Consider the following 14,423-nt stretch of genomic DNA (forward strand, 5'->3'; position numbering starts at 1 on the left):
AGTTCTGCATCATTGGTGACTACCTATCATATTTTTAAGGTGGAGAGTCATTTTCAAATTTCAACACATTTTTACAACTTTTTCCTTGTAGGTTTGTGGCGGCCCTCCGCAGCCTGTTCAGCCAGTGGTAATCCCAAAACCTATACAGTCAACTCAGAATGTCATACACACCCCTATTCAACCAAGCTGCCCGGGGAGAGGAAAAATGGCTAAACTGTTAAATCCAGAGGAGATGACCTCAAGAGATTATTACTTTGATTCCTACGCACACTTCGGAATCCATGAAGTAAGTAGACATGCAGTGGGGGTGGTGGAGTTACCATTTGCGTAAATCTTCACTCTGGGTGGTACTACTTGGTATATTTCAAAATGTATGTGCATCGCCATCTTAAAATGTCAGTGCACCCAAAATGGATATTTCGGTTCTTGGTGGATGCTGGAGATTTAAACACCCTGACACTTTCTTTTATCTTTCAAGGACTCTGCGAGAGGGATCTCTGTGCTGAGTTTCCAGTTCTTCAGTCTCTGCACACATATGTTGCCATTATGAGACACTTTTCTTGTTAGATGTATTGTTTAATAATGCCTATTACAAAGAATGTAGCTCGAGCACACAAAGCTTGGTGGGAACACCCAAAACTCCCAGGTAAACAGTGGTTCATATGACCACTTGCTTATTCACTATTGAATGCAGTCTAGGGATAGACTTCTGTGCAACCAGCCTGCCCATAGATAAATCAAAACTCTCTGCTGAACCGGACGAATTTCAATCCATCTATGACCAGTTTAGGAGTCAGTGGCAATCCAGGTTTTGAAACATATCTAACCCCAAGAACAAAATGTAATATATTGCAACTTATCAGTCCTTAGATGTAGTGGCTACATTAGTTTCTTTTTTTTTTCCCAGGCTTTTCTCCTTTATTATCACCTGGAGTGATAGGAAGGTAGTATTTTAAAGCCACAGAACAACCCCCCTTTAACCACTTTCAGACCGGACCAATTTGCTGGTCAAAGACCAGACCACTTTTTGCGATTCGGCACTGCGTCGCTTTAACTGACAATTGCGCGGTCATGCGACGTGGCTCCCAAACAAAATTGACGTACTTTTTTTCCCACAAATAGAGCTTTCTTTTGGTGGTATTTGATCACCCCTGCGGTTTTTATTTTTTGCGCTATAAACAAAAATAGAGCGACAATTTTGAAAAAAACGCATTATTTTTTACTTTTTGTTATAATAAATATCCCCCAAAAATATATAAAAAAACATTTTTTTCCCTCAGTTTAGGCCGATACGTATTCTTCTACATATTTTTGGTAAAAAAAATCGCAATAAGCGATTATTAATTGGTTTGCGCAAAAGTTATAGCGTTTACAAAATAGGGATAGTTTTATAGCATTTTTATTAATAATTTTTTATTATTTTTGTTTTTTACTAGTAATGGCGGCGATCAGCGATTTTTATTGTGACTGCGACATTATGGCAGACACATCGGACATTTTTGACACATTTTTGGGACCATTGTCATTTATACAGTAATCACTGCTATATAAATGCAGTGATTCCTGTGTAAATGACACTGGCAGTGAAAGGGTTAACCAGTGGGTGGCAGTGTAGGGGTTAAGTGTTCCTAGGGGAGTGTTACTAACTGTGGGGGGGTTGGGCTTTCATTTAGTGTACACTGATCTCTGCTCCAATCACATGGAGCAGAGATCAGCGTCACTAGTTGCTAGGCAGAATAGACAAATGTTGTTTACACAGCATTTGCTCTATTCGGCCGCTCCGTGAGACGATCGCGGGGATGCCCGCGGCGATCGAGTCCGCGGGTCCCGCGACCGGACTCACGGGAGTCCCGACCAGCGCGGGAGCGCGCCGCCGCCGGCGCGCTCCCGATGGCAGGGCGGCATCGAATATTGGACGTACCTGTACGCCAATATGCCTGCCCGTGCCATTCTGTCGACGTACATCGTCGTGCGCTGGTCGGGAAGTGGTTAAACAAAATAATTACTTAATGTTTACAGTTTACAGATAATAACATTTTTTTTTTTATGCATTTGTCAAGCGAAAATAATAAATCTGAGCCGGGTATTTATTCCTGACCAGAGCACTTTTTGCGATTCGCACTGAGTCACTTTAACTGATAATTGCGCAGTCGTGCGATGTTGCACCCAAACAAAATTGATGTCCTTTTTTTTCCCACAAATAGAGCTTTCTTTTGGTGGTATTTGATCACCTCTGTGTTGTTTTTTTGTGCTATAAACAAAACAATAGCGACAATTGTGAAAAAAACGCATTGCTATTTACTTTTTGCTATAATAAATATCCCCCAAAAATATATATAAAACAATTTTTTTTCCTCAGTTTAGGCCAATATGTATTCTTCTACATATTTTTGGTATAAAAATTCCAATAAGCGTATATTGATTGGTTTGCGCAAAAGTTGTAGCGTCTACAAAATAGGGGATCGTTTTATGGCATTTTTATTCGTTTTTTTTTTTTTACTTGTAATGGCGGCAATCTGCCATTTTTATCAGGACTGTGACATTATGGCAGACACGTCGGACACTTTTGGCACATTTTTGGGACCATTGGCGTTAATACAGCGATCAACGCTATAAAAATGCATTGATTACTGTAAAAATGTCACTGGCAGTGAAGGGGTTAGCATTAGGGGCGATCAAGGGGTTAATGTGTCCCCTATTGTGTGTTCTAACTGAAGGGGGGAGGGGACTGTGCAGGGGAGATGACAGATTGCTGCTCATACTCTGTATGAACAGACGATCTGTCTGTTCTCCCCTCAGAGAACCAGAAACTGTGTTTACACACACAGATCCCAGTTTTCCTCGTGTCAGCAGCGATCGCGGGAGCCCGTCGATGATCGTGACCGCCGGGGACTCGCATCGGCTTGGGGGGCAAGCAGGGGGTGCGTGCACGCCCCCTGGTGGCCACAGAGCAAAGCGATGTTACATAACGTCGCTTCGCCCAGTCGTGCCATTCTGCTGCAGTACAACTGCAGCGGCTGGTTGGCAAGTGATTAAAACATTAGAACAAAAAAAACCCTTATACATTCCTAAAGCTGAAAGATAGGCAGATATAAAAGACACAAGTAGAAACATAGCAAAGTGATGGCAGAAAAAAGAACAAATGGTCCATCAAGTCTGCAAATATATGTTTTATTATAGTATGTAAACTCAGCATTCCATATTCCTGATATGTGCCTGCTGTACCATGTACTTGTATAAGAAAGTATCCTGTTCTCTTTATATTGCTTCCTTTGTGTGAAACCCCTGGTGTTCCTGACCACACTAAGCAAACACACCTGTGGTCAGTTCTCTAGCTATGCCTGTTCTCCAATGATCAGACTTGTCCTGACACACCCCTGCTGCACAGCCATTCACTGGGAAGCTCAGTGTGCTGCTGCTTCTCCTCCCCCCAGCTCTTGTGCAGCTGAGAACAGAGGGAATGCGATCACTTATAAAAAAGGTAAAAAAGATATTCATAATTTTTTTTTATATCTATACACAAATGTTTTGCCTTTAATTTCTATTTTAATCTGAATGAGTTGTATTACAAGGTGATCGTTTACAATAAAAAAAAAAACTGATGATCACTGCAGTTTTGTCTGGCTCATGACAATAAAGAAATTTCTACAGCATCTTTTGGATTCAATTGTGCGATCAATCTTTTCTTCTCTTCTTGATCATTTACAATCACTTTAAAGGAAGGCCATAGTTCTACTTTAATGCAGCTCTGTAATCATTAATATATTATTAAATGCATTTTTGCATTTACCAATTTGACCTAGTATTGGTATCTTACAGTGCCTGTATAGCAGGGCTGGAGTGTGAAAGGTAGAAGCTGCACGATGAGCCAATCAGTTAATTTGCTGACAAGAAACATGCTGATAGGAGGAGAAAGTAGAGGGATGAGCTCATCGCTGTGCTGCTTCCCCTATCACTGTCCACACCAGGGCCGTTTTTAAGGCAGGACAAAAGGGGCAGCTGCCCTGGGCCCTATTACTGTTGTGGGCCCAAAGCAGCTGCCTCATACTTGCCAACTATCCCAGTTTAAATTCCCTTGTCTCTTGCTGTGTCCTGATATCTCAGTGTGAAGTGCGGCTACTAATGCTGCCCAGCTCTGCCCTATTATTTTGTACAGATGACTCATCTGCAGACCCTGTGTTTACATGTAAATAACCAGCATTCATATGTAAATAGCAGCAGCATTCATATGTAAATAGCTGCATCCGGCAGCATAGATATGTAAATAAAGGTGGCATCCTTATTATAGCATGACCCCTGGAGTGAGGAGATGATGTGCTGTAACCTCTAGGAACGAATCAGTGAGCAGTATTACTGTACAATAATCACAACAAGCAGAAATCATGTGCTGTAACCTCTAGTAACTAATCAGTGAGCTGTAATGTGTGCTGTAACCTCTAGCAACCAGTCAGTGAGCGGTAATAATACACTGTAACCTCTGGCAACCAATCACAATAGCTGCCTGATCTGATTCAGTAAGCTGATTTTGAGTCTAGCTGCTATTTATTGTATGTCTCAGAGCAGGTGGAGAGCAAAACTGCATGGGGGGGGGGGGGCAAGAAAAGTTTCGCCCAGGGTCCAATCAATATTAAAGATGGCCCTGGTCCACACACAGGGTGGAGTGGGTTCAAGATGACCTGGGCTCATTGGAAGTGGGTTGAGTGATGCTGGGCTGACCATCGGACTAATGCCGCGTACACACGACCTGTTGTGTGTGGGCTTCATCTGACTTTTTTTTTTCAAAAATTCTGACGGACCAAGAAATAGAACATGTTTTAAATCTTTCCGACGGAATCAATTCCTATCGGGAAAAACGTTCATCTGTATGCTAGTCCAACAGACCAAAAACGACGGGCATTGGCTATTGGCTGCTGGCTATTGAAATTCCTTTTCTAGTCCCGTCGTACGTCATCACGTTCAAAACTAACGGACTTTGGTGTGATCGTGTGTAGGCAAGTCCGTTCAGTTGGAAACTCAGTCGGGAAGACCGTCAGGCCGCGTACACACGCGGGGACTGTTCGCCCAACTTTGTCCGTCAAACAGTTTCAGCAAACAGTCCGCTCAAAATTAGTATGGACGGACATGGCCACACACGACGAACGAACAGTTTGCTGAAACCGTGCGCGATGACGTGAACGGCACGTACGACGGGACGAAAAATACGACGTCCTATACACTGCATTATAACTTTCGGCGTGTAAATCCTTTCTGAGCATGCGCGGAACTTAGTTTGACGAACAAGCCTACACACGAGGGGACTGTTCGCTGAAACAAAGTTTCAGCGGACAGTTTTTCGGAAATTCCGAAAAACCTTGTTCAGCGGACTGTTCGCTGAAACTGTCCGCTGAAAGCCCACACACGAGCGGACTGTCCGCCGAAACACTGTTCAGCGGACAAAGTTGGGCGAACAGTCCCCGCGTGTGTACGCGGCCTCAGAGTTTATTCTGATGGAAAGTCCAATCGTATGTATGCGACATTAGGATATTTAGTGGCAGAAATACATTTCTGCATTGAAAGTCTTTGGACTGAAGTTGACTTTTGCAACAGAACTATCATTGAATATTTAATTAAATAGGCTATTCATTGTATCTTATTTTTCACTGAAGATGGGCATTAAAATAAATCTGTTGCTAAAATATGGTTGAAAATAAATGGCCCCCTGCAAAGAAAACAAATAATGTCTCTCCTGCTCTGATCTCTGCCATAATGAATAAAAAGAATTCATGCAGAATGTGATACATTTCAAGGAGTATATATTTCTCAGGCCTGTGCCATGTACTGGGGTTCTTCCTGCTGGCCCATGGATTACTACTCTATCATGCTGTGACATAGGAGCCAGCGGGAGGAACCACAGCAAGCAGCTTTGGCATTTGAGTCACAGTTCTAGTAACACTGAAACCAAGGACAGCCAGGCAATTTGCTTTTTTTTTTTAAAAAAACCTCAGTAATGGCAGCCTCCTTACCTCTTTCATGACAGGCGTCACTTGTTATATTTCATCTTTCATTTTCCTTCCTAAACCAAATTTTCAAGTGCTGTATCTTATAAAGACGTTGTCTCCAGATTGATGCATTGCAAATACACAAATGTACCTTCATTACCTAAATGAATGTGTCGCAATATAGAAAAACAGGAGTAAATTAGATCTATTCTATAGCAAATGTGACAAGGCGCGAGCAAGAAATGTTGTGTACTAAATGAAGCATTACATTTGATATGATCTGTTTTTCTCCTAGTTTTACAAATCTATTCCACGGAGAACAGCAGAAAGTCACTGTTGATAATAGCTGTAAAATTAATAGATTATTCTGAACAGGTGTCTTATAAATCAGCAGATATGTGACTGCGAAACAGGGATTATTCATAAAAGCAAAACAAAAAAATAAATTAAAGTGCATAGGAGGGTGGGAGGGAAAGATAAACTTCACTCCATTCAAGGAATTAAATCTAATTTTGTTCTAAATGTCAGTAGACAAAACACTAGACAGGTACAATATACATTTTCTTTTTCATTTGTTGCTACCGCACCAAGCACGGCTTGCATTTAACGAAGAACTTTGGGGATTTTTTTTTTTTTATTTCTGCTTGGGTGCACATAGTTAAAACAAAGATGGGGTAAAAAGGTATTAAGTCAGCCACCAATCGTGCAAGTTCTCCCACTTAAAAAGATGAGAGAGGCCTGTAATTGTCATCATAGGTATACCTCAACTATGGAAACAAATACAGACAATCACATTGTCTGATTGTTTGAAAGAATTTATTTGCAAATTATGGTGTAAAATAAGTATTTGGTCACCTACAAACAAGCAAGATTTCTGGATCTCACAGACCTGTATCTTCTCTGTCCTCCACTCATTACCTGTATTAATGGCACATGTTTGAACTTGTTATCAGTATAAAAGTCACCTGTCCACAACCTCAAACAGTCACACCCCAAACTCCACTATGGTGAAGACCAAAGAGCTGTCGAAGGACTCCAGAAACAAAATTATAGACCTGCACCAGGCTGGGAAGACTGAATCTGCAATAGGCAAGCAGCTTGGTGTGAAGAAATCAACTGTGGGAGCAATATTTAGAAAATGGAAGACATACAAGACCATTGATAATCTCCCTCGATCTGGGGCTCCACTCAAGATCTCACCTCGTGGGGTCAAAATTATCACAAAAACAGTCAGAAAAAATCACAGAACAGGTACGTTAATCTGCCTGTACGTGTCCTTCTGCCACAGTATATCTGCGTGAGACGGTCGGGAAGCGGTTAAAGTGCTTACAATGTATCCAAATGCAAATCTTTTTTTCTTTTTTTGTTTCATATAGGAAATAGTCAAAACCCCTGAAATCCCAAGGAGTGTTACCAGCCCCACCTAGATTACCTCTGTGTACTACACAACACCTCCTTCATGTTATAAAGAAGAGGAGAGGGGAAGATGTTCTGTAGTCCTTGCTATGGGGGAAGCAATGATGCTCCTCCATAGATACAGTACAGTTAGAGATGGTTTTACCCTAGAACAGGGAATATGTTGTTGGCAGAATCGGCAGTTGAAACATTAAAATGGAGTTCCACCCAAAAATGGAACTTCCGCTTTAAGCACTCCTCTCCCTCTTACATGCCACATTTGGCATGTAATTTTTTTTTTTGGGGGGGGGCTTCGTTAGGAGGGGGACTTCCTGTCCCACTTCCTCCTTCTGCCCAGGGACCACCAAGGTGACTCCTCCTTTTGCCTTAAGCAGCCCCTCCCTCTAGATGATCTCCTGGGACACATGACAGGTCCCAGGAGATCACCTGTCCACTCTGGGAGAGTAGCGCGACTTGTGCATGCCCAGTCGTGAACCCGAAAGCTGTCACGGCTGGGTGCCCAGAGTGGCAATGGAGGCGCCGACGGAGAGGAGCGGGAGAGGAGCAATGCTCTGTTGGGCCTCATCGCTGGACAGGGGAACAGGTAAGTGTCTGTTTATTAACAGTCAGCAACTACACTTTTTGTAGCTGCTGACTTTTAACAAACATAAAAAGCCTGGAACTTCGCTTTAAGGCAAAAAGCCTAAAAAAAAAAAAAAATGAATGCAGCCACCACATCTAAGGACTGGTAAGCGCCAATATATTATAATCTTTGTTCTTGGGTTTAGATACCCTTTAAGCTGCAGTATTAAAATGACACCATCATTTATAGGGGCATAAATTCAATCACAAACACCTCAGAAAAATGTATTTGCTACCATACATGAATTAAACTGCACTTAAAGGCAATTTGATCTGCAGGCTTCCAAATGATATGCAAAAAGCAGTGCAATGAACACTTTCTTAATCAATGGTAATGAAATTTCAGACGCATTGTAGGATGGAATACATTTAGCAGTACTAAGAAAACATAATATATTTGGCTTTTATTCATTCAGTATTTTTAATTAAATAATATCAGTGCAATTACCAGATATGGAAGGGCTTCCTAGTTCTTTTACTGGTAAATAGCATTTCATAGATAACCTTTTTAAAGGTATACTCCAGACAAACATGAAAGTTCAGCAGTTTATGTAAGCGTAAACCCTAATGCCAACAGAAAAAGACCAGTGGGCATATAAACGGCCGAAATTTCCAATGAAAACAGTCCGATGGGAGCGTTTCATCGGATTTTCCAACCGTGTATATGCCCATTGGTCCTTTTCTGTCAGCATTTCCGACGGTCTTTAGATTGAGAGCATGTTCTTAATTTTTCTGACGAAAAACTTTTCTATCTGATTTTTCGATCGTGTGTATTCAATGCCGACATGCAAAATTCCGACGCATGCTTGGAAGCATTAAACTTCCCTTTTATAGTGCCATCGAACGTGTTGTATGTTGCGGTGTTATTGACCGTCAGAATTTGGTGTGACCGTGTGTAGGCAAGACAGTTTGAGTGAAATTCAATCGATGGAAAAACCATCATAGCTTTTTCCGATGAGAATTCCGAGCGTGTGTACGCGGCATAACTGGATGACATGTAGTTTGCTAAAGCACTGTGTATTATAAAAAAATCCACTTTCTCTATATATCAAGCACAGTAAAGCCTTATTAGAATAGAAGGTATTCATGTCTCGTTCCTTCACATATCCCAAAAATAAGAGGATTGTTCTTCATTTCAGGACAGTGGGCAAAGCCATCCAAATCTATTCCTTTATGTCCCATCTATTCCTTTATGTTTTCTAAAGAAGGTGTTACATGCAGACAAATTGGAGCTGTTTATGACCAGTCCAAAGACAGAAATTGACAATTATAATCATAGCTCTGACAGTGTCACATCACATGCACCCGAATTGTGTGGTTTAGGAGTTGTGACAGTACAATGAGGTCGACATTCACACAAGTGCCTGCAAGAGTTGTGATGCCTGTAGAATAAAATGTCTCATTCCTAATTAAAGCAGCCACATACTGTACACTATATGGCCAAATGTTTTTGGACAGCTGACCATCACACCTATATAGGCTTACTGGACAGCCCATCCCAAAACAATAGGGATCAGTGGTGGCCAGTCCATAAGGGGCGCAGAGGCACCACCCCCAAAAAGTTTTGACCAATAGGAAAGCTAATCATAGAACGATCTTTTTTTTTTTTTTTTTAAATAAATGATAATATGACTAACATTTTTAACATCTTAAAGTTCAAAAATGTTGTTCTATGTGTGTGCAGTGTGCTGTGTAGGGTGCCGAGCTAATAGAAGTCTATTCGCTCCCTCAGTTTTTAACAAGTGTGTGATTAGAGCCTGAGGCTCTAATTGGCTTGTTTTGCGTTGTCCCCGAGGCACAGAGCACTGCACCCGGAACCCTCACACTTTTGATTTTAGCGAATCAAAATTTGCCATTGTGTTACTTCCGGTTTCTCATCCCGGCCAATCAGGAGGGTGAAGATTTGGAACACGGAAGCTGTCCGGTATCAGGGGAGCCCAGGCTGGAGGCTCAGTTTTCAGATAAGGACCTGGAGTGGTTTGTTTGTGCCCCCCCTTTTTTTATCACCAGCCGTCACTGATATGTATTAGTATAAGGTTGCCCCCCTCTTGTGGCTATAATAGCCTCCACGCCTCTGGGAAGACTTTCCATGTGATTTTAACATCTTCCAGCCCAGCGTATAGTAAAATAATGGCCGGACAGGAGAACTGTTGTTCTGGAAGGACATCATATGATGTCAACCCAGAATGTGCCTCTCGTGGGGCTGAGCAGCGGCATGATCTGTCGCCGGCTTTGTCTACAGCCATGTGACTGATCACTGTACTGGCCAGCTGTCAGTACCATGTGATCGCTGTGACCAATAAACAATAATGGTCATAATAGTCGTAAACAATGGATGGCTTCCTTTCATGCCATCCATTGTATACAATTGTGTTGGTAGCTGTGATTGGTCACACTGATCACATGGCACAGACAGGGCCATTCACAGCCAATCTGTACTATGTGATTAGCTTTGGCCAGTCACAGCTAATCAAAACAAAAGGCACTCATGGTATAAACAATCATAATGTGTAAAAAAAAAAAAAAGAAAAAGAAAATCCTGTTCAATTCCCATAGTTATACAGTGTTACTATGGTAACACTGTATTGCTCTGGTCACAGTGTGTTAGAACAAAAAAATGTAAAAAAAAAAAGAAGAAAAAAGATTTTTTACATACATAGATAGATCAGTCAGTGTACCTGATCACCACCACACCAATGATATGATCATGCTGTACTGTACTGGTGACAGTATGTAAAAGAAAATTGTGAAAATGTGTTTTATTTAGTTTTTTTCAATTATTTCTTCTTTTTCCAAAAAATTGTGACAAAAAAAATGACTTAAAAAAACTCACCATGCCTCTTACTAAATGCCTTTGACTATTCGTACTGTCCTGGTGTTTTCAGGCCTCAATAAATAGGCCGTCAGTACATCAGGATTGAACAATTTTAATTAATAAATTTAATTAATTCTAATATATATATATATATATATATATATATAATATAATATACCAAAGTTTGAGGACTCAATGACTATCCTACAGACTTAATGATTTGGGTTTAATAAAGATTATTTATTTGCAATAGAAACGAAAAAAAACACAGGGTTTTTTTGTCTTTTTTTATTTATTTAGCAAAAAAAATAAAAACCCCAGTGGTGATTGAATACCACCAAAAGACAGCTCTATTTGTGTGAAAAAAATTATAAAAAAAATTCTCATGGATACAGTGTTGCATGACCGTGCAATTGTCATTCAAAGTGCGACAGCGCTGAATGCTGTAAACTGGCCTGGGCACGAGGGAGGTAAATGTGCCCAGTGTTAAAGTGTGTATGTGGGCACTTTTAACTGCCCGAAGTGCATTCATAAGGTCAGGTAATGATGTTGGATGAGAAGATCTGACTCAAAAGAGTATACCAATTTTTCCAAAAAGTGTTCAGTAAGGTTGAGGTCAGGGCTCTTTCCAGGCTACCTCAAGTACCTCAACACCAAACTCATGAAACCATGGAGATGGATTTTTGCATAGGGACAGTCATGTTGGAACAAAAAAAAGGCCTTTCCCAACATGTACAAGGTCAGAAGGGCACAACTATCTAAAATGTCTTTGTATGTTCGCAGCAATAACAACATCCTTCACTACAAACACCTTCATTTCGAAAAGTGGGCCAGACTTTTGGCCATGTAGTGTAGCATGAAAGCCACTAACAGAATCGAGGACCGATGGAGCAGAAAATTAGGAGATTTAGAAGCAAGGATCCTAGACAGTATCCCCCAGCACCTCAAAATATGGCGCCCTTGGATAGATCACTTTCTGCCCCCTGACTTTGATAAGCATCTCTTAGAACCTTAATCCCACCCAGACTCTTATGCCACGTACACACGTCCGGACTTTTCAAGGGACTAGGTCCGACAGACTTTCGACGGAGTTCTGACAGAGTTCTGACGGACTTTCCGAATGAACGGACTTGGCCACACACAATCACACCAAAGTCTGATGGATTTGAACGTGATGATGCACGACTGGACTAGAATAAGGAAGTTCATAGCCAGTAGCCAATAGCTGCCCTCGCATCGGTTTTTGTCCGTCGGACTAGCATACACACTAGTGTATTTCTCGGTAGTAACTGGGTCCGGCGGAGTTCTGGCGGAAAAATTTGAAACATGTTCCATTTCTAAAGTCTGTCAGACTTTTGCATTTCAAAAGTCCGCTGCAGCCCACACACGATCGAATGGTCTGCCGGAATCATTCCGTCTGACTTTTGATGTTGAAAAGTCCGGTCGTGTGTGTGTGCGCCATTAGTGAAATTGACAATAAACGACCTGAGCCCGTGCGGACCACTCAACCACCTTTCTATTAACTACCCTAATCATCTTTCATCCTATCCCTCTTTCTTCTTTGCTCCTCCTTCCCTCTTCTTCCAAATCCTTCCTCCCTATTCATGGATTACCACAGGAAATGTGGTCAGTTAATATAAATTGTTCAGTTGGTATGGAGGTCACCACCTACGGAGTAACCTGTTAGCCAGCCCTCTTGCGTCTAAGGGCACCCCCCTCTGCTTTGTAATAGCTCTTTAACTACTCCTTTTGGAATAGGCAATCTATGTTGACTTGACCGATTTCTGTGCCTTCTTCTTCGACATGTTTTTGCCATATTACTATACCGTGATGTTTTATGCTATCTGTACTTGCTCAAACTTAAACTGTACTGTATACAACTGTAATTTGTCAGTTACCAATAAAACGTCAATACCAGCAAACAGTGCGCTATCCCCAAAAAAATAATAAAGAAAGCTGCTAACACACCACAAGGATATTACAAAGTGAAAAAATACAAATATTATACAATAGTGTAGCGCTAAAAGAAAAAGGTGACCTTATCTACCACCTATTAATATTCTCATAGTATTATATAAATGTCAAAACAAGATTACATAACCTTACCTTACCAATAAAAACCTTTGAAAAGAGTAGTGATGGACGAACTTCCGACAGGACGTTTGTGGCTGCAAATTTGACCTGTAGGTTTGCAAAGTTCGCCTCCCATTGAAGTCAATGGGGCCCGCCGCAAACTTTCCAGTTCGCGAACTATCGGCCGCGTTCGCGAACCGGAAAGTTTGCGGCGGGCCCCATTGACTTCAATGGGAGGTGAACTTTGCAAACCTACAGGTCAAATTTGCAGCCACAAAATAATTAATAGCTGTGCAAACATAGTCCCACCACATGGCCAATGACATAACACATGTATGAGGTGAATCTGGGATCGACAACTACAAGCATTCTTTTTTTATATGGGAAATTGTTGTGACAATTCAGGACTGTGGAGCGCATGAAGGCGATGGAGGAGAGGGAAGGTCAGGGTAGGCAAAGAAGAGGGTGCAGAAGATGATCACCAGCAGCGTGACATACAGCAATGACACCTGCACCGTGATAGAGTGATCTGACACCAGCACCGTGATAGAGAGCACTAACATCAGCAGCGTGACATAAAGCACTAACACCAGCACCGTGATATACAGCACTGACAGCAGCAGCGTGACATAAAGCACTAACACCAGCACCGTGATATACAGCACTGAAAGCAGCACCGTGATAGAGAGCACTGACATCAGCAGTGTGAAATACAGCAATGACACCTGCACCGTGATAGAGTGATCTGACAACAGCACGTGATAGAGAGCACTGACATCAGCAGCGTGACATAAAGCACTAACACCAGCACCGTGATATACAGCACTGACACCTGCACCGTAAGCAGCCCCAGGAGGAAGTCGGCATAGCACAGGGATGGTGGGAGCCCCTCATAATGAGCATAGCACAGGGATGGTGGGAGCCCCTCATAATGAGCATAGCACAGGGATGGTGGGAGCCCCTCATAATATGCACAGCAGAAGTACAGCCCCAGGAGGAAGTCAGCACAGCACAGGGATGGTGGAAGCCCCTCATAATAAGCAGCCCCAGGAGGATGTCAGCATAGCACAGGGATGGTGGGAGCCCCTCATAATAAGCAGCCCCAGGAGGAAGTCAGCATAGCACAGGGATGGTGGGAGCCCCTCATAATAAGCAGCCCCAGGAGGAAGTCAGCACAGCACAGGGATGGTGGGAGCCCCTCATAATAAGCATAGCACAGGGATGGTGGGAGCCCCTCATAATAAGCAGCCCCAGGAGGAAGTCAGAACAGCACAGGGATGGTGGGAGCCCCTCATAATAAGCAGCCCCAGGAGGAAGTCAGCACAGCACAGGGATGGTGGGAGCCCCTCATAATAAGCAGCCCCAGGAGGAAGTCAGCACAGCACAGGGATGGTGGGAGCCCCTCATAACAAGCATAGCACAGGGATGGTGGGAGCCCCTCATAATAAGCAGCCCCAGGAGGAAGTCAGCACAGCACAGGGATGGTGGGAGCCCCTCATAATAAGCAGCCCCAGGAGGAA

The 14,423-nt window shown here is 42.4% G+C and overlaps 1 protein-coding gene across 2 annotated transcripts in view; it reads left to right on the forward strand.

The window, feature by feature from the left end:
- PRMT8 (protein arginine methyltransferase 8) overlaps nt 1–14,423 on the forward strand; it is a 276,893-nt gene that overhangs the window by 170,436 nt on the left and 92,034 nt on the right. For both annotated transcript variants that reach the window (XM_077468496.1, XM_077468495.1), the window contains exon 2: nt 92–286. In XM_077468496.1, coding sequence (XP_077324622.1) covers nt 92–286 — 195 coding nt within the window. The remainder of the gene's footprint in view (nt 1–91; nt 287–14,423) is intronic.

This window comes from Lithobates pipiens, unplaced genomic scaffold (genome assembly GCF_037356315.1).
Source record: "Lithobates pipiens isolate NorthernLeopardFrog02 unplaced genomic scaffold, aLitPip1_a1.2 Scaffold_8, whole genome shotgun sequence".
NCBI classification, from domain to species: Eukaryota; Metazoa; Chordata; class Amphibia; order Anura; family Ranidae; genus Lithobates; species Lithobates pipiens.